We start from the raw sequence: 19,647 nt of genomic DNA, 5'->3' as shown, positions 1-19,647 counted from the left end.
CCGCTCCGCCCGCCCGGCGCCGGGGAAGGCTGTTGGCGGCGCACCGGAAGCGGCGGCGCTGCCATGGCGGCCGCGGCAGGGCGGGCCGGCTTCTACGTGGGGCTGGGGCTGGCCCTGGCCTCCAGCGCCTTCATCGGCGGCAGCTTCATCCTCAAGAAGAAGGGGCTGCTCCGCTTGTGCCGCCGCGGCCGCGCCAGGGCAGGTACCGCGGGCCCCGGGCCGGGGGCGCGGAGCGGGGCGGGGGGCTTGGGCTGAGCGGCGGGGGCGGCCCGTCAGCCCGGCCCGGGCCGCTGGCGGCCAGCCCCGCGCTGCCGCCGCCACTGTCGCTGCAGCCCCCGCCGGGCACGCCGGGCCTTGGCGCCCACCCGCTCGCTTGTGGGGCTTTCCCGCGGGGGTTGCCGGCCGCGGCCAGCAAAGCTCTGCAGAGCCGCCCGCGCCGCCTTCCGAACGCAGGAGAACCGGGGGTGAAACCTTTGCTTTTGGGGTACGGGAACCAGCGCTTGCCCACGGCTGGGCCCGGCCAGCGGCCGACGGGGCGGGCAGACCCATGGCAGCCTCGCACGTAGCGCTCAGGCTGCTCCCACTTGCTTTTCCGAGGCAGTTCTGACAGGGCAAGGCGCCTTTTGCGTGGCTTTATATGAGGTTTCTTGTTATTTCTTCCTTACTTAGGGCAAGGAGGCCACGCGTACCTGCAAGAATGGCTTTGGTGGGCAGGGCTGCTGTGCAGTAAGTACCCGCTCTGACACCGTACGTGTATTTGTTTCCAGTCTCAGTCCTGTTTTATTATTACGATTGTTGTTTGATTGCTTGATTTTGATCTGTGTCTGAGGATGTTGTTGATTGAATTATAACTCTAAAATATTCCGAAGTCTCATGCGTTACCAGCCTTCACTGCTAAATAAGAGCTGAGGAGCTGTCTGACTGGGTTGGATTAAGGGCTTCTGAAATGGCCTGCCTAGATAATGGAATTTTAACAGCACATCCAGCACCGTGGGCCTAGTGCTACAGCAGTTTTAGAAGTTCTGTTTTACACTTTTCAACATTATTGATCTAACCTTTAGAAGTCTGTAAAAGCTGTTCCAGGAGAAGAATATGGCTTAGAAATACAAAACTGGTCAAAACTCCTTTCAGCTTTGAGAACATTATGGAAATACTTTTCTGTAGTTACTGCTCAGCTGCACAGTCACACGTGGCTAAGGATCACCATGCGTAACTACAGCTCTTCTCTTCCCAAGGGAACCTGTATCAGGCTTCTGCTTGTTCTTGCTGGTGCTGTTCTTTCCTGGTTGCACAACATACCTTAGAGAAACACAGGATGCTTGGGGGAAACTGAGGCTTCTCTTCTGACTGCACTCAAACTTGTATTATGCTGAACTCCTTCTGCTTTGATGCTCACCTGACGGTTTCTCTTGCAGTGGGAGTTGGAGAAGCAGCAAATTTTGCTGCCTATGCCTTTGCCCCTGCAACGCTGGTAACTCCACTGGGTGCTCTAAGTGTCCTTGTTAGGTAAGCAGCCTCAGAAACACTCTTACCTCACCTACCACCCCTCAGGAGTGAAAGCAGTTGCTCTGCTTTCCTCTGTCGCTTCCCTCAGGCACTCCATCTCTTGGCCTAATTGGTTTTGGGGTTTTTTGCTTCTTTCAGTGCAGTTCTGTCTTCTGCTTTTCTGAATGAGCAGCTGAATATTCATGGGAAGATTGGCTGCATCTTGAGTATCCTGGGCTCCACGGTGATGGTGATCCATGCTCCACAGGAAGAAGAGGTTTCCAGCCTGGAGTCAATGGCAGAGAAGCTGAAAGATCCAGGTACTTAAATAAAAGGTTTTTTTCTTTTTTATCACATCAACTTCAGGCTTGAAAATGACAGTAGAAGGTAGGATACAACTTGGCTATATTGGGAAAGACTGAACTAAACAGTACTTGAACTGTTCCTTGTTCTGCCTAGCAGTGGAGGAAACATTCCCTTGTGTCCAGGATAGCTTGTGGGTTGCCTCCTGTGGTGGGAAAAGGCTGGGGTCTCCACACTCTAAATGTGAAAGACTGGTGTCAAAACAGCATTTAACACATGTGCTCAGAGAATTTACACCTTATTAAGTAGCTCAAAACATAGGGGGACATGTCAGCCTCAGAATGGCTTTTTAGGACACGCTTTTGACCCCAGATGAAAAAAGGAGATGAAAGATGTAGATGAAAAGCAGATGAAAGAACTCCACTTTGCAGAGAGGGAGTCTGGGTGACACTCCCCAGTCACTGGGTCTGCGCTGAAGCAAGGATGAGAACTGGGGTCATGAACAGTTACCAAGTGTGCTTTCCTCGTATGTTCTATGAAGTATAGATGCAAAAAGTGAGAAGCATGGGAATCAGCTGTCAGCAGAAGGGGTTGGCCTGTGGCAGTGCTGGGATAGGAGAGGGAATTCCTGTATACCACGGTGGCCAGTGGTGTGGCTGAGGGAAGACAGAGAAAAGTGAAGAAGAACCTCAAGCAAAGATGAAGGAGCAATTCAAGAAGCTGCACCCAAGATCAAGTAGTCCTGATACTTATGTTAAGAGGGTGAATCAGGTTGCAAGGATATGATCTGGGCAATGGTATGAGCGGCAGAATAAGCAAAGGGGATGGATGAATGAAGCATGGGGAGAAGAGCAAAGCAGGCAGCAGGCAGATGCTGCTGCTCATGAGAGGAAGCAGTCTGGCAGGGCCTCACAGTCCTGTGATGTGGCACTTTCCTCTTTATCCCACCACAGCTCGCAGAGTTCAGCTAGGGCTTCCCAAGCCTTCTGCCACCCTCCTGGGCCTCTTGCAGAGCTGTGCGCCCTCATCTTCCTGAGCAACGAGCCCCCAACCTCTGCTAGTGCCGCAGAGCCTGGCTATGCCCCTACCCCTCCTAGCATGGATGGCTGTATCCCCCGACAGGCTGATTTGTGGGGTGGTGCTGTGATCACCACTGTCAAGAGCTGCTGTGGACTCTGCAGCTTTGCTCAGGCTGGAGCTTCCAACTCTGCTTCTAACCCCGGTCCCTACGGGGAAGCCTAAAAAGATAAGACTGATGGGGCAGTTAGCCACCATCTTCCATCTCTACTTGCTGTTCAGTTATATTTGTCACTGGTGCTACTGTTCTCTGATAGAGCTCTTTAATTCTTCTTTCCCCAAGGATTCATTGTATTTGCTCTGTGTGTCCTGGTGAGCTCCCTTCTGCTTATCTTTGTGGCTGGACCCCGTTACGGGCAGAGCAACGTTCTGGTTTATGTTTTGGTCTGCTCCGCCATCGGCTCGCTTTCTGTGTCCTGCGTCAAAGGTTTGGGAATTGCCCTGAAAGAACTCTTTTCCGGGAAGCCAGTCCTGAAAGAACCACTAGGCTGGGTGCTCCTGGTGTGCCTGGTGATCTGCATCAGCGTCCAGATCAACTACCTGAACAAAGCCTTGGACATCTTCAACACATCTGTGGTCACACCCATTTACTACGTGCTGTTCACCACAGCAGTCATGATGTGCTCTGCCATCCTCTTCAAGGAGTGGCAACACATGGTGCTAGACAACATCATCAGCACCATCAGCGGCTTCCTCACCATTGTATCTGGCATCTTTCTCCTACACGCCTTCAGGGACGTGCCCTTCACCCCTGACCTCCTGCCCCTCTTCCTGCAGCAAGGTAGGGCAGACCTGCACACCTCGTGGAGGAGCACAGACAGACATCAGTCATACCAGCACCAGCCTCTTCTGCCCTCGGAGGACAAAGGCTGTCAAAGTGCAGAGGAGGAAGAGAAGGAGGAAGGTGAAAGCATGTGAGGAAGCCTCTGAACTGCTGGCTTTCTGCTCCCACTGCTGAGCAGCTTCACTGAAAGGTTGAACATGCTGCCTCAGCTGCTGCTAGCTCATGCTGCACTAGCAGGAGTTGGCAGTTACCATCTACCTGCCCCAGGTAGGTGTGAGATGGGTGACCTGCCACTGCCAGGAGGCTGACGGGGACAGCAGCCTCCTGCACTTACAGACAGGAGCCCTGGGAACTACCCAGTTCCCAGGATCTGGTGCCTCTTCACTGTTCTTTTACATGAAGAATTGATCTGCCCTCATCAGGATACTGGCTTTGGCTGCGCAGAGGCCTGCAGCACTAACACAGTGCTAACCCTTACTGAACGGAAAGACCATGCATTTGGGGAGGCCTCACAGCATTTTTAAAAAATATACTCAGAAGATTAACAGTTACAAAATAATCTAACATGGTGCTAAGATTACAGAGAGAACATGGATGTATGGCTTTAAAAATTACATAGCCAGAATATTAATTCAAAAACTCCTCTATCAAGTATTTGTTTTGCTCACTCTGCTAGAATTTATTTACAGATTCACATCCAAGAACAGAATACAGCCAAAATTGGAAAACTTCAATGGTGCTGCCACATGCTGCTGGGACTCTTACAGAGGGATCAACCTCTTCATGCAACATCTGCTGTGCAGGTTCATGAAGCACCTGCTTACTGTATTCTATTAAAAAACAGTTTGTTCGGTTAGCAAGTGGCTAGTGATACATTTGTACCGAGAGCTGGGCCAGTGCCGAAGGATTACAGGGGTAGGAAGAACCATGTGGATGCTCAAAAGAAACGGGGACAGGAGAGGGAATTGCTTACCCTGGGAACAGGAGTGCCCTAAGAGTCCTTAGCTATTGAGGTAAGTTTCTGAAAGATAACTAGACGGCTGTGTCCTCGCTTACGTGGGTTAGTATCTGCACAGCTCTGTTTAACACATCCTGAATTTGTTCCCGGGAAGGCTGCTGGCTACATGCTACTCATGTTAGGAACTCACCCTGTACAGTCACCCTTGGCCAATGGACATGTGCAGAACTGCTTTACCAGGTTCCTGTGTAGAGCTCTAAGCCACTGTCAATGGGTCATTCCAGGGTTCCCAGAGCCACCCTGTACGTAAACATGGCTGAAATGAAAAGCTATGCTGCTGTTCCAGAGGGTGGATCAGTAGTTTCCAGTTAAAAGCTCCTCCCTGTGTCCTGGGGGCAGAGTTCAGCAGACACAGCCGTAGGCCTCCCTCCAGTGATCTCCACAGGTAAAGATGCGTTAGGTTTCAAGTAGCTGGTTACTTATTTCCTGCATTTAGTCTCCCTAAAGAAACTACTCCTTTACAGGACAGTAGGACCTGTTAACCCTTGGGGAAGAGGAGGAAAGGCCACAGCCTCTCTCAGAAATAAGTTTATGGGACCAAATTAATTGAGCAACAAATCAGAATTCCCAGCAGACCTTCTAGCCAGAAGACAATTATGCCCATTCCCTACTAATTTTGCAATAAACAGGATCACTGGGAAGGAAGGGGAGTGACAAGAATGCCAGACTTTCAGTTCTCAGTGGTCGTCTACCTGAATAAAGCAGAATCTTGTGTTAAAAAATGACCCAGTTAATATTTATTACATTGACCAGGGGAAAGCAGTTAAGGGAGCAAGTCAGTACTGACAGAGTAGTGATGCAATTTGAAAATTTTGGCCACATGAATGATTTACCTATGGAAGCCTGAAAGTATTTTGCAGTGGTGACACTGCCTGGGATGATCACTGTGCCCAACAAGCACTTCTTTCTAAGGGTACCTGTACCGGACTTGTGCAGCAATGGCACCTGCAGGGCTTGCTGGCATCTGCCCAGGAGGGTTCGTTTTGTACAGCACAGTTTAAGGCAGCGGTTGCAGGCTAGCCTCGCCCAGAGCCGCGATTCACATCAGCACTAGGAGCACCCCGCGATGCAAGTGTCGCCGCTCCTCCGTTCAGCTGAGTGGGTGCGTTCCAAACTCTCCCTGCATAGCACTGGTAGCCCCGGAGTCCTAGCACAAAGACGGCTGCTGGCCCGTGGGGCTGCGAGCAGCACGTCACCCCGCAGCGGAGTGGCCGTGCCTCTGTCATGGGCTCTCATCTGGCTGCAACTTCCCCGAGACTGGCATTGAATTAAATCCTAAACCCCAGAACTGATCCTGGCTCACTGAGGCTGCAGAGCGGCCAGGAGCCGGCGCGGCGGAGGGCCTGGCCTCGCCGGGGGCTGGCTGGTGTCCCCCGGGGCGCGGGTCCCGCTCAGTCGGACAAGCTCTCCGAGAAGGCCGACTTGGACTTCTGTGTCTGCTCCAGCCGGTTCAGGATGAACTGGCTGGTGTCGATGAAGCGCTCCACGCAGTTGACGAAGCAGGTCTCGGCCCGGCTGTCCAGCTTTGGACCCGGCTTGTCCATGCACTTCTCCTGCACACAGCGGGGGGGGGCCCGTCGGTCCCGGGGCAGGCGGCACACCCCCCCACACCCAGGGCCATGCCTCCCGGGCTTTTCCAGCACACCGGCATCACCCTCCCTCGGGAAGCCCACCCTCCCTCGGGAAGCCCACCCTCCCGGGCGCACCTAGCCCCCAGCCCCAGCCGGGGCTCCTCCCGGCCTCCCCCGAGAACCCGCCCTACCCGGGGATCACCGGGGCAGGGACGGCTCCCACGGCGGCCCCGTTTTGTCCTCATCTCCCTCCTCCTCCCCCCCGGGCGTAAGGGGCAGCGCGACGTCCCAGCCCGCCTGCCCGCCCCACATCACCCCGCCGTCCCCCCCCCGCCCTCGGTCACCGGAGCCGGCGGCCCAGCCCGCCGCTCGCCCGTACCCAGCAGAGCTCGGTCATCTGGTGCACCAGCTGCTGGAAGCGCTGCTTCTGCGTCTCCACCTCGATGAAACGCTGGAGCTGGGGGTCGGCACCGCCCAGCCCGGCGGCGGACGGCGCGTCCATCCCGCGACCGGTATTACCGGTACCGCCGCGCCGCGACCTTCACGTGCCGCGCCGCGCCGCGCCGCCACCGCGCCTGCGCCGGGCCCGCCCCTTCCGCCGCACTGCGCGTGCTCCCCGCGCCGCCGGGGCGGGGCCAGGGTGGGGCGGGGCCGAGCCAGGGAGGGGCGGAGCCGAGCCAGGGTGGGGCGGGGCCAGGGCGGGGCGGCACGCAGGGAGGGGTGCGCCTTAGAACCGTTTATTGTGCGCGGGCCTGGGTGGGACAGCGGCCCCGCCTCTGTCCCTGGCCGTGAGGGGCCCTGCCGGTGACACGGGCCGCGGTGGCAGCCGTGAGGGCCCCGCAGGCCCCTGCTCGCGGGGTGGGGGTGTGTGTGCTGTGTCCATGACAGTGGTTCTGAGGTGCCGTCCGGTGCGCAGGTCCGTCCCGGCAGGTGGTGCGGCAGCGCCGGCCCGGTAGTACCAGCCACCGGCACCAGGCGGGGGTCAGCAGGCCGGGCTGAGCCGGCCCGGGGTCAGGGCTCCTCGTCTGTGATGTCCAGGATGCTGCCCAGCAGCGCGGTGAAGGTCGGGCGCTCCTCAGGCTTCTGCCGTGCGGGAAGGGAGAGCCCAGCTGGAGCCTGCCGGCCACCCCACCGCTCCCCAGGGGAGCCGCAGGGCCATGTTGGCACCCCCCCGGGCAGCCGCGGTGGCCACCAAGGGTGAGAACAACTTACCTCGTGCCAGCAGCTGTACATGACGGCATAGACCCGCTCCGAGGCCTGCTGCGGCCGGTAGAGGCGCAGGCCTTGGATTACGTGCTCTGTTGTCTCGCTGTTATTAAACCTCTCGTAAGGCATCTTTCCCAGAGAGTAAACTTCCCACATCAGAACGCCTGTTACAGGAATGGCAGGGACAGTTAATGGCACGGGAGCGCCTGTGCCTGAAGCTGGTTTGCAGAGGAGCTGGCTGTTGCTGCCCTGCCCCCCCCCCCCCCCCCGCCCCCTGTTCTCTGACCTCCAAGCCATTAATGCTGTGCTCTTACCAAAGGCCCAGATGTCAGACTTGCTGCTGAACTTGCTGTACAGAAGCACTTCAGGGGGAGACCACCGCACGGGAAACTTGGACCCCATGGAGCTGGTGTATTCGTCATCTAGAACATACCTGCAGCACAATAAATGGATCAGGGTGCCTGTTCCTGGATCTTGCATTTCACTCCTCCATGCAACCAACCCAGCCCCAAAGGAATATCGACAGCTCTCGGAGCGATCAGAGGTTGCGCTCTGCATGGGTTTCAACAGACAGAAATGTCCCTTTGCAAACAAGTGTATGTCAGTCGGGACTAGGGAAAGGATAGGGTGACACAGAAGCATAGCAAAAAGGGGATGTGGAGAGAAAGCTGCAGCCAGGAGACTAGAGGTGGGGGGAAAGAAAAAGCAGAGAGGGGAGAAAAGGGATGGGGGGAGTAAGAAAGGGATGGTAGAAAGTGGAGAAGCAGAAGGTTGAGTCAGACAGATGAAGTGGAAAGACAGTAGAATATGAAGCAGAGCTGGAGGATGGTGAGGAGAAAGACTGAGGTATAGAAGAGACTGAAGGAGGAGATGGGGGCTTGAGACCAGAAGGTGACACAGATGGATCTACCAGACCTGGAAAGGCCAAAATCTGATACTTTCACGATTCCTTCGTTGTTCACCAAACAGTTGCGAGCAGCCTGTGGATGGAGATATGGAGGCAGTCACTCCTACCTGTTCCTGCCTCTCCCATCCCCCTGTACCATCTGGAACTTCATCTTGCCCCCACCTGCTTAACACTTTGCCTCACTTTGTCCCGAAAGTTCACCTGGACTGGGGCAACCTGCAAAGTGCTCAGCAAAGATAGCGAGAGGCCTCCAGGCATCCTGCTTATCTACAGAAGGGCCGCTTCCCTTGTGGGATTTTGCCTGAACAAGTACGGCACTTGGCAGGACTGCAAGCTGGCAATACCAGCCCAAGGCCTGACAAACCACAGGGTCAGCTTTTCTTGGGAGTCAAGAGGTCCCTTTTCACATCTGAGACAGTGATGCTGCCTGTGCTGCCTAACACAAACACTCCCTCAGCTGCAAATGCATTTCCCATCCCCTGGAAAACTACCTAGTCCTGCCCCTTTTGCAGCCTCTGCTAACTTGCTGCAGAGGAGTGATTTCAGAACACACCACCGTGCTCAGGCGGGCAGGGAAGCTTAAAGGGACGTTCTGCAGAAAAGGCTGCAGAGCTGCCTCTCCTCATGTTGATGAACTAGCTGGACCCTGTCTAGGACATGCTGTGGCTGTTGCAGAGCTGGAGATGTGTCCTTCAGCTACAGCCCTACCAGGTCTCGGTGCAGGAACTGCTTGGATTCCAGGTACTCCATAGCTTCACAGACATCCTTGCACATCTCCAGCAGTTCGGCAGGCTGGAACCGCCGCCGAGTTTCCCTCAAAAAGTTCAGGAGGCAGCCGTTGGCCATGTACTCGGTGATGATGAAGATGGGACGCTGCTTGGTGCAGACCCCATAGAGCTGCACCAGCTTCTCATGAGAGAGATTCCTGTGTGGGGGACAAGAAAGGCAATTCTGAGCATCTAGAAGGTCAAGCAGCAAAAGAAGCATCTGTGAATAAAGAGAACATGGGAAAGGAAGGTACTCCTAGCTCAGCTGATGGTGGAAAAGCTCACTGGCAATCAGCACAAAGGCAGTAGGTTCTTGGATGAATTTTGCAGTATGAGGCTGCCTGGGAGTCCCTCCACACCACCCAGGAGTGCAGCCATTCTGGCAAGGCATATCCAGCACTGACTTGCAGGCTGCACGCAACTTACATCATGACTTTGGCTTCGTCGATAAACTCATCCTCTGACATGGAGCCCTCCCTGATCATCTTGATAGCAACATCATACTGGCCTCTCCATTTCCCGTACTTCACCACGCCAAACTGTCCTGTACCCAGTTCCTTCAGGAACGTCAGATCCTTCGGGTCAATCTCCCACGACCCTAGGAAAAAGAGTGTGAGTGTAACGTGGGTGCAGGTGACCACCCTACAGGGTGCTCCCAGTCATCAGATCTAGCAAGCTGCCATGGTTTAACCCCAGTCAGCACCTAAGTACCACAGCCGCTCGCTCACTCCCTGTCCCCCACACCCCAGTGGGATGGGGAGGAGAATCAGAAAAAGGTAACACTTGTGGGTTGAGCTAAGAACTGTTTAATAATTGGAATAAAGTAAAATATACTATTACTACTCATAGTAAGTGTAATGAAAAGGGAGATAAGAAAAAGAGAAGAAAACTCAAGAAAAATGGGTGGTTCACAATACAGTTGCTCACCACCTGCTGACCCACACCCAGCCAGGCCCCAAGCAGCGATCGGCACCTCCCAGCCAGCTCCCCCCAGTTTATACACTGAGCATGACATCCTATGGTATGGAATATCCCACAGCTGTCCTGGCTGTGTTCCCTCCTGGCTTCTGGTGCACCTCCTCACTGGCAGAACATGGAAAACTGAAAAGTCCTTGATTTAGAGTAAGCACTACTTGGCCACAACTAAACCATCAGTGTGCTATCAACATTATTCTCATACTAAATCCAAAATGCAGCACTGTACCAGCTACTAGGAAGAAAATTAACTCTATCCCAGCTTAAACCACGACAGACACCCAAGAAGAGCTCAGGAGTGTGTGCTCCCTGAAAAACCATCCTAAAAAATCCACACAATCTGAGACCTGTTCCTCCAGGGGATGGAAAGCAAAGTTAGCTTGTGGCATCTCTTGGTCTGTACTGTCAGCAGAGGACCAGCGAGTGTCAGGCAGTGACTCCTAGGAAGGCTGTGAGCCCTGCTGCCACGGGACAGGCAGGATTCCAGCCCTGGAAAGTCACTGCGGGTAGAGGTGGGCCCTGCAACAAGGGAACCATGAGGTAGCCCAGCTTACCGTAGCCAAGGCCAGCTGTGGAAGGAGCGCTTTTCTGATGTTGAGACACAGGGTACTTCAATCTGGATATAAGCCCTGAAGCACAAAAAGGTATATTGTCACACCACACTTAACTGCCATGTTCCAGCAGAGAGCACAAGCCTCCGGCCTTCAGTGCAAGAAGGTGAGAATACTGTTGTGTCAGCGAAAGCACTTCTGGCCTCACCCTGTCCCCCAAATACTGACCGGCAGAGTTGTGCTGATGGTACGTGATGAGCTCCGGGATGGTGTTGAACAGGTGCTTTTCTGCCAGGTAATACTGATTCTGGGGGGTGCAGCACACAACGTAATGGCGGATTGTGCCTTGGGGGTCTCTGGAGAGACAGTACATGGGTGTCAGTGGCACGGAAGGCCAGGCAGTGTGAGGGGTGCCTGGAGGGACCTTCTCAAGTAGGAACAAGCTGTTCTTAGACCCACTTACGCAGAGGACTTGGCATAGACAGAGACCGTGTACTTTCCTGTCTTGCTGGTAGAGTCTCGGACAATGAAGCCCCCTTCCTTACCCTACAACAGAAAGGGGAGAGGGGACGGGGTGGTTGTGGGGAGGTGTGACGGTAACAGGCAAGACTTAAAGTGACTGAAGATCACAGCGTGGCTGGGGAGGGTGCAAGAAGTCAGAGGAGTCCTACTTCCAGCCCCTGCCTTGGGGGGCCACCTGCTGAAGTGCTTGCCAGGAGGAGGTCATGTTGGAGTAGAGATGGTTCCTAGGGCTGTTGGGGTGACATTCCCCTCCCGGCGCAAGCCAGGGTTGGTCCCATGCTAGACACACGACAGCAGCCCACGGAGGGTTGGTTTGTAGAAAGGACGCAGCCTCGGTACCCAACACTTACCTCCTGTTTCAGCAGTTGCTCCGCTTGACTCCGAGTGATATTCTTTGAGTACCACCTGGAACAGGGACACAGCCGTCAGGGAGATCACTACAGCCACCACTGTTCCCAGCCTGGTCTGACCCTGGCCCAGCCAGCCCAGGCAGTGCAGGGAGAAGGGCAGGGATGGCTTGTCAAGAGCCAAGGCTGGAGGCTCTTGAAGGGTGTGCAAGAGGGAGAGTGACTCAGCCAGGCTGGGCCTGCAGGCTGCATAGGTTCACAGGGCTGAATTTAAAAAGTCTCTGACCAAATACAACTTGCCACATCCCTGCACCTTCTCTTACTCACTCAAAGATCTCCAGGGAGTTGCTGGTTTCAGTGACATAGTTGCTGGGGATGTATCCTTCCCTCCTGCAGGAGACAAGGGGAACACACTGATTGGAGGAGGTCAAGGGGAAAGCAGGTACCTGTCCCAGAAGGCTGAGTAGAAATAGGCTCAAAAACCTTGGTGCAATCCTATTTGGGTTCATGCCTGGGGAGGGCTGATACCACAACCTGCTTCAGTCTCCCTCACCCTTCTCATGTGCCATCCCACACGTGAGCCCGCAGGCAGGTGGGCAGCTGGTGCTAACCCTGCGGTGCTGCGGGGGTGTTTGCCCACCAGTGCCTTGGCACCAGGAGAGGACACCATCGCAGGGCCAGTGCTGCGGGCAGTGGGAGCTCTTACCCGTTCTTGTCACGGGCTTTCCACCAGGGCAGGTGGCTTTCCTCCAGGATAAAGTACTCCTCGCCCTTCTGCAGCTGCAGGTCCTGCGCATTCATCGGCAGGTAGTCATAGAGAGCCACCACCTTCTTCATCTCGCCTGCTGTGCTGGGGGCTGGCTCGGGAGGCAGGGGCTTCATCACCATCTTCCCCAGAGCGAGGGAAAGCATGGGACACGGTGAGGCTGGCAGACACACTGTTTCCCAGGTGAGACCCTCCCCAGGCCTGGCAGGGCAGTGAGCTCAGGCCAGGTCAGTGCAGCATTCATCTCAGCTCCCACCGTGTGTCTCCACCAGGAGACCAACCTCCCCCTCCAGTGCTTGTTATTGCAACATTTCCTCCATGGAGACCCATCCTAACAAAATATAACAGTTTTCTCTCTACCTTTTGGCTTAACCTGTGACTCCTCCACCCTATACCAGGGCTTCTCTATCCTCCCAGCTATCACCCCAGCTTCCTGGGAAACCTCAGGGGTGAGATCATTTGACTCTCCTCTAGGCCTTTGGGCTCCATCCCCTGGTTCTTCCTTCTCCCTTAGGGCACTATCTTGACATCCCTCTCTAGAGCAGAGCACTGGCCTGTACAACTCCGAGCAATGCCCTGTCAGTCACTGAATGCGTTGGCTTTTCGTGGATAGACCTTTCCTTAAACACCTTGGAGCAAACCCACATGCTGATGCAGACCCCCACCTGGTCCTCCTCAGGAGTGGGGGGAAGAGGCTTCTTTGTCTTGCGATAAGACCGCCCAACTTTTAAACCTTCAGAACAGAAAAGGGACTAAGGTGAGAAGAGATCCCTGGCATTGTGCTGTGGTGGTCCCCAGGGGCTGGGGCTGGGGCAAGGGGAGGGTGCCCAGTTCTTACTGCCGTTCCTGCTCTCCAGGATCTGGCAGCCCATGGCATTCTTGGCTGTCTGGGAGCAGCACAGGTACTGGCCATCAATCCAGAAGCAGGGGTGATACTTCTGTACCAGGTCACTGTTGTACCGGATCACTGGCAGAGAAAGGGAGATGTGTGTGACCCAGGGCTGGGCCCCCCGCCTGGTGCAGAGGGCTCTCTGCTCCCTGAATGCCAATGATCAGCCCCATTAAATCATTTCACCCTCTGCCATGCTACTGATACACAGTCACATGCCGCCCTGTTGCTCAGGTTTCCCTCAGCTCATCCCTCATGTTTCGGTGCTGTGGCTATGCAAACCCCATGCCACAAACCCCCTAGCTTGGGGCAGGGGCCAGGGCTTTCCTCTCAGATTTGATCAAAGCTCTTCAGCAGCTCTGCAAAGGGACACAGGCATGCTTGGAGGACCAGGTCCTGCTGTGACCAGCCTTCATGCCAGATGAAACATCCAGCATCCCCCAGGCTGCTGAGGCCCACGGTTTGCAGTCCTTTTGAAACCTTTTTTTTTCAGAAGCAGGGAGGGAGGCCAGTGCTGTGCCTGGCTTGTCCACAGGGAGAGCAGGGCACTACTACCATCCCCTGCCTGCTCAGAGACTTCCCTTGCTGGGACACCGCTCCCTTGCTAGGCAGGCTCCAACCAACTTCCTTGTACTCCTCCCCAGGCTAGAGGGACAACTGGATGTGCCTACACACCACTGCAGCACGGTGGTGTCCCACAGCAGCTCTGCAGATTGCAAGAGAGCAACCTGCTAGTAGAGCAGGATGAGGGCATCCCCGCCGCAAAAGGCCAGAATTTTCTCTCCCCTTTTCCCTGTGGATTTTCCACTGGCTTCAGCTGCCATAGCAGAGGAACAGGCAGAGGACTGGCTGCCTGCCGGGGCACAGCAGCAGGGCTCTCATGAAATAACTGACTTCCCCGTTATCAGCCTGCTTTGCTTCCGCCTTGCTCAGGCAAACTTCCCTGTGTCAATTTGAGCAGCTAATCTCACCCCACCAGCACAAAGCCACAGAAAAATACACACGCACCAAGAGACACAGACGGGCAGCTCCAGCAGATTTCAGCCAGCTGCAAGCACCCCAGCCCCTCTGCGCAGCGCTGCTGCAACACACTCTCAGCTCGAGGAGGTAGCACCCACGCAGCTCAGCGTTAGCTCAGCAGCGCTGAGCGAGGCTTGGGCTGGGCTAGGAAAGACACTCCCTGGCTTTCAGCAGGCTTTTTGTCCATGCTCCCTAAAGTACTGGGGGTTCTACTCTCGCCTTGCATGCCAGTACAGCTGCGTGGCCACATCTGCTATTCCCTCTTGCCCTCAATAACTTCTGAGCCTGCTTGGGCTGATTTGGAGCAGGCTTGTGAGAGGGTGAGAAGCCTCAACCGAGGTGGCTGTGGTGCTGCAGAAGTCAGAGGGTGACAGAGGTGAATGTCCATCTCCCCCAGGCAGGAACAGCTGATGTCAGCTCAGGGATGTTAAGAAGCGTGTGTGTGGAGACATGGCCTTACAAGTCTGCTCATCACGGGAGAAGTTTCTGATCAGCACTTGCTCTTCCGTAGACATGGGATAAGGTAACCACAAGATAGCTAGCCCTCGGAAACCCGGCGCTCTGGGTTGTGCCACACACACAGCTCGTTGCTTGTGCTTGCTTTCCAAAGCAGCCACAGAGCCCCCAAACTCACCGCTCTTCAGCTGATGGATCCAGCGCTTGCGCAACTCCTCCGTTGGAGAGAAGACGTAGAGGGGCCCTTCATCATATACCACCTGCAGAACCACACGCCTCAGTGCCTCAGCTGGGGGTCTCCCAGGGAGGACAGGGGCAGCTGAGGCACGTGGCCACCGCAAGCAGCCGGTGCAGAGCACAAGCCATGACAACGTGTGCTGGTCCCACACGGTGCTCGTGGGACTGTGACGGAGAGGTTATAAATAAGCCCCCTCCCCCGAGACTTTCCACTTCCTTCTCTGACTTTCAGTGTGTCGGGGGCCACAGTGGGTGCCAGCAGGGGCAGGCAGCTGGGCTGGGGGCTGAGTGGGCAGGCAGCATCCCTCCAGCACTGGCTAGGGGACCAAAAGGGGTAGGGCAGAGCCCAGAAACAGGTTTCTATCTAAACAGCCCCCTTAAATAAAGCTGCCAAATTCCTCAGGGCTCACAGAGGCTCACCTGCCTGCAGTACGCAGTGTGGACAGCAGCAGGATGTCCCCAGACAGCTGAGTGACACCTGGCACTGGGGCAGCGATGCTGTTTGGCCCCAGGTCCCTCCCGGGGTCCTCCCCTCAGTACCCTGCAAGGGGGCAGAGTGGACTGGCAAAGGGGTTGCAGTGAGAACTCACCTGGAAGGGGTAGGGGAACCGTTCGATGATTGAGATTTGCTCCATGTTGTTGTAATCCTCTCCTTTCCTCTGGAAGACAGAGGCAGAGATAGAGGCTGGCATCCTGCCGCTTGGCTGCTAGCATCCCCCTGCCCTGCATCAAGCTAGACCTTTGGTATAGCAAGGGCTGTGGGTGCAGAGCCCCCTGTGCCAAGCAGGGCTGTCCCAATTCCCACCACCCCAGGACAGGGTAACTCTCCCTACTTCCCCAACGAGGGGACAGGGGGACACAAGCGGGGACCCCAGGACCTTCCTCACCAGGACCTGCCGCTCAGGAGGAGGATTATTTTCAGGTACCACCGTTTCCACGCAGGTGATCTTCTCAATGTCCACTGAGCCCTTCTTACTGCCCCGGCGCTGCAAGAGATGGGGTTGGTTTGAATGATTGCCAAGGGGGAGCCCTGGGGAGACTCAAACCAACCGCTCCACAGGCTGGGTGCTGGTGAGGGACAACTGGCGACCCATGGGCACTGCTGTGGCCCTCTGGCCGTCAACTCACCCCTCGCTCAAAGTCATACTCGTAGTAGGACAGCTTGCTTTCTGTCAACAGGAACAGACGCTTCTTGAAGTTGAGGGGAGACGTTTTCTTCTTCTGCTGTGAGCGCTTCAAGAAGATGCTCTCCAGGATGACGCTGGCCATGTCGGCCCCCCAGTCTCCTCCGAACTGTGCTCGCTGGGTTGCTGTGGGGACAACACCGACACGGCACCTGCTCAGCCAAAGACCTGCCCACTGCTGGACCTCACCCAGGGGCAATCTCCCCGCTGCCTGAGGGGCAGCCGGGGGATGCTGGGACCTCCACGGGGGGAATCAGCTGCAGAGGTGTGCTGGCAGGCCAGTGTGGGGTATTTGCGATGGGACCTCTCCCTTTCCCATCACCTCTCCAGCACCAGGCTGTGGACCAAGCCACCACCCAGCCGGATGCTGGAGGGGCCCCGGCTGGACAGATAGACACAGAGGGCTGGAGAGGGAGGGAGCCGGGGAGGCTGCAAGAAGCGCAGCCCTGGGGAGGAGCGCAGAGCCTGAGCAGCTACACTCAGCAAGCTCCCTCCTCCCCTCCAACATCATGCGTGCGTGCGTGTTGCGGGGGGGGGGGGGGGGCATTTCCTCCTGCCACACCGCAGGCACTTCGTGCTGGGGACCTGCTGACTTGGCAACATGCAAGGGATGGCCACCAGAGACCAGTGGGAAAAATGCTGTGGGTAGGTCCTGGCCCCGAACAGTCGCAGTGTCACACTGCCAAGAGCAGAGCAGCTCTAAAGTCATGCTTCGCCTCTGCATCCACAGAGCCTGCAGGAGTGCAGGGTGATGCTCAACCCCTTTCCTCCCCTGTGAGCAGTGCTGGCTGGAGGCCAGGCTCGAAGGGCTGCCTCCAGCCAGCAACCAGAGGGTTTAAATCCTCCCCCAGCCCTCCCCAGCAAAGCTCTCCTCCTGAGCCTCTCCAGGGGCAGTGAGGGCAAGAAAGGGCTCAGATGAGAGCCCTGCATCCCACCACTGCGCTGCCCTCAACAAGCTGGAAATCCACCCTGCCCCTCCATGCTGCAGCCAGGCACTGCGACACTCAGATGGCTCCAGCACCCCAAAGAGACACGTGGCTGGAGCAGTGGGCATCTCCTCCTCTGAGGGCTGTAATCAACACTTGACTCCAGCCTGGACCTAACGGGAGCCGATGAGCTGTTTAGAGCCGCTGCTTAACTGTGATCCCCTTCGCATCCGCTGCCCCGACCGCCTACATGCCCTGCTCCCCCTTCACCTCCACCTCGTTCCCTTTTTGCTCCTACAAACACAGCTTTGGTGGCCAACCTGAGAGAAGTTCTTTCCCTCCCCTGCTGCCCACAGCCCATCTCCTCTGGTGGAGGCTCAGAGGTGGGCCAGAGCCAGGGGCTGAGCCCTCTGCTACCCAGCCCAGCCGCCCCCCCCCATGCCGGAGGCAGGCATTGGCTCACTAGCCACAAGGACCAGGTGGGAACCAAAGATGCCAGGAGCTCGTCTCACCTGCTGTGCCTCTCTCCCGGGCATGACCCAGCCTGAGGGCAGGAGCAGGGGTCTCCCCCCATCTACCGGTGATGCCCAGACCCTGCTGCTGCAATCCTGCCCCTGCCCCACTGCAGTGGCTATAGCCAAAGAGGTTGGGGACAAGCAGGGCTCCCCCCTCCCAGGGTCCTTCTTTCCCTCCCCTTGTGGCTCTCATGGCTCAGGCCTTTCTAGCTTGTTTGGATGGCTTAAAAAAATAATCAAAAAAACCACAACAAACCAAACCCACTTAAAGTATTGGTTCTCAGAGTCTTTTAGAAAAAATAGCAGCCTGCTCTGGGTGATCCAGGCCTGTGGAGGAAGGAACTGGGGTCCCTGCTGGGGACAGGACAGACTGCTGACAGGGTGGTGGGTGAGCCCACAGCAACCTCAGCATTCCCCTGTAGCTCCATGCCTCAGTTTCCCTAGCTATAAAATACGGCTGCCGATCCTGTGTCCCAAGAACAGGAGGGCTTCCATCACACATCCTCCCTGCACACCACAGGGGCTGAGCAGAGAGGCCCCGGGCTCCAGCCCACGCCAGCTGCAGTGCCAGGTCCCCAGAAGCTTTACATTGAGTTACAGCAGCTGGGTCACTGCCAGCAGTACCAGGCAGATGGGACACATCCTTGCTGTGTTCTCAGGGGCAGTGCCGCCAGAGTGGAAAGGACAATATCTCAGAAAATTGTTCTGCCCTAGTACGGCACAGCCGCCCAGTCCCCAGCATGGCCTCCCCATACCCAGCATGGTGCAGCCACCCTCTCCCTGGCACTGCCACGGGCTCTGCTGGGTCCTTGTCTGTCCTTTGGGGTGGCGGGTGCCCCGCGGGACTCACCCCCACAGTCAGCCATCACTGCCGCATTGTGACAGCAGAGGTGATGAGTGGGTGGGTGGAAGCTAACGTGACTTCCTGCCACCATCACACCTCAGACAAGTGTGCTCTGACACCACCACTGGCCCCATGCCACTGGACACTGTGTCCTACCATGGCCCCAGGGCCACCCCTTTGCAAGCGGGCTCCCTGTTCCCTGCCAGTCCCCAGCAAAGGAGCTAAGCCTGCCTGCCACCGCTGCTTGATGGGGCTGGAGTGGGGCTGCCATGCTTAGGGCGAGTGGGCAACGGGGTGTCTGGGAACTACGAACTCCACAGCCCAAGGTGCAGCCTGGGAGGTGTAAAAAATAAAGGGTGGGAGGGACAAAGAAGGGAATCTCTCGCATGGGAGAGACTTGCGAACAAACCCAGAGCTACACCCCAGCAGCGTCCCCTGCAAAAAGCACGAGCAAGGAGCAACGGCACCCTGGCACCCATGCATCACCCCGACTCCACTGCACCCCTGCAGCCCCTGCCACCCACCCTCCACCCAGCTGCTCTGCAGTGCCGCACGCCCATGGCCCCCGGCGCCGCAACAGCTGCGTCACCCCCGCTCCGGCGCTGCCTGCACAGCACTGGCCAGGCTGCGGGACAGAAGCAGAGCCTCCCGGCTCGGTTCACGCGCAGCTCGGCAGCACGTGGCCTGCGCCCGCGATGGCTCCCGCCCCGGCAGGCGCCACGGCCCCCGGCCCCGCCGAGGAGACGAGCCGAGGTGCGAGGCCACCAGCCTCCCCCCGCCCCGCAGCAGCGCTCACGGGGCTGCACCGGCAGCCAGGGCACGGCCGCCCTCGTGCTCCCCGCCACGCCTCGCCCTGCGCCACACGGTGCCAGGCCACGGCCCCCCGCGCCCCCCGCACTCACCCAGCCCCGCCGGGGTCCCGCCGCGCCCGCTGCCCCACGCCCCGAGCACCCCGCCGCCGGCGGGTCAGGGTGGCTGTGGCAGCCAGGCCGGGAGGCACAGCGGGGCGGCCACGGCCACGCAGGGAGGAAGGACGGGGCCGGCCAACCCCACCCTTTCGGTTCCCCTTTTCTGGGTTCTGAGTCAAAAGCAGCAGCTGCGTTTCCTCCTGGAGCCATGCGGAGCCGGGGCCTGTCCCGCACGGAGGGCGCGGGGGGCCTGGACACCACGCCGGGGCCGCGGGGCCGGGACACGGGGAGCGGAGCGCGGAACCGGGGCCTGAGCTACGGGCGAGCTGGGGGCAGCGCCATGCCCCCCGGGCTGCCCGCCTTCGCGCCCCGCTCCCGCACCTGCGCCC

The 19,647-nt window shown here is 57.2% G+C and overlaps 3 protein-coding genes across 5 annotated transcripts; 1 reads left to right on the top strand and 2 right to left on the bottom strand.

The window, feature by feature from the left end:
* The first annotated feature begins 26 nt into the window (after positions 1-26).
* Positions 27-4,505, top strand: LOC121097253 (magnesium transporter NIPA2-like). 2 transcript variants are annotated; one of them, XM_040614013.1, is made up of 5 exons: positions 27-202; positions 670-726; positions 1,416-1,506; positions 1,645-1,805; positions 3,149-4,505. In XM_040614013.1, exons 1-5 carry the CDS (start codon positions 64-66, stop codon positions 3,781-3,783), a joined length of 1,083 nt encoding a protein of 360 aa, XP_040469947.1. In that variant the 5' UTR covers positions 27-63; the 3' UTR covers positions 3,784-4,505. The 2 variants fall into 2 exon arrangements, with proteins under 2 accessions (XP_040469947.1, XP_040469948.1); XM_040614014.1 differs by lacking the exon at positions 27-202 and adding an exon at positions 263-484.
* Positions 4,506-5,389: 884 nt separating this feature from the next.
* On the bottom strand, positions 5,390-6,825 carry TIMM8A (translocase of inner mitochondrial membrane 8A). Its single transcript, XM_040614016.1, has 2 exons — positions 6,618-6,825; positions 5,390-6,220 (listed from the first exon to the last, which is right to left on the bottom strand). The coding sequence occupies exons 1-2, from the start codon at positions 6,738-6,740 to the stop codon at positions 6,059-6,061; spliced, it is 285 nt and encodes a 94-aa protein (XP_040469950.1). The 5' UTR covers positions 6,741-6,825; the 3' UTR covers positions 5,390-6,058.
* A 134-nt stretch (positions 6,826-6,959) lies between these two features.
* BTK (Bruton tyrosine kinase) lies at positions 6,960-19,619 on the bottom strand. 2 transcript variants are annotated; one of them, XM_040614012.1, is made up of 19 exons: positions 19,253-19,619; positions 16,010-16,191; positions 15,769-15,867; positions 15,472-15,540; positions 14,823-14,904; positions 13,118-13,246; positions 12,945-13,012; positions 12,220-12,401; positions 11,841-11,903; positions 11,517-11,571; positions 11,108-11,190; positions 10,873-11,000; positions 10,648-10,722; positions 9,545-9,716; positions 9,060-9,276; positions 8,360-8,424; positions 7,759-7,877; positions 7,451-7,608; positions 6,960-7,321 (listed from the first exon to the last, which is right to left on the bottom strand). In XM_040614012.1, the coding sequence occupies exons 2-19, from the start codon at positions 16,148-16,150 to the stop codon at positions 7,250-7,252; spliced, it is 1,977 nt and encodes a 658-aa protein (XP_040469946.1). In that variant the 5' UTR covers positions 16,151-16,191; positions 19,253-19,619; the 3' UTR covers positions 6,960-7,249. The 2 variants fall into 2 exon arrangements, with proteins under 2 accessions (XP_040469946.1, XP_040469945.1); XM_040614011.1 differs by lacking the exon at positions 19,253-19,619 and having other exon boundaries at positions 16,010-16,428.
* Positions 19,620-19,647: the final 28 nt, after the last annotated feature.

This window comes from Falco naumanni, chromosome 14, assembly GCF_017639655.2.
Source record: "Falco naumanni isolate bFalNau1 chromosome 14, bFalNau1.pat, whole genome shotgun sequence".
In the NCBI taxonomy this organism is placed as follows: Eukaryota; Metazoa; Chordata; class Aves; order Falconiformes; family Falconidae; genus Falco; species Falco naumanni.
This window is presented reverse-complemented; position numbering and strand designations above follow the sequence as displayed.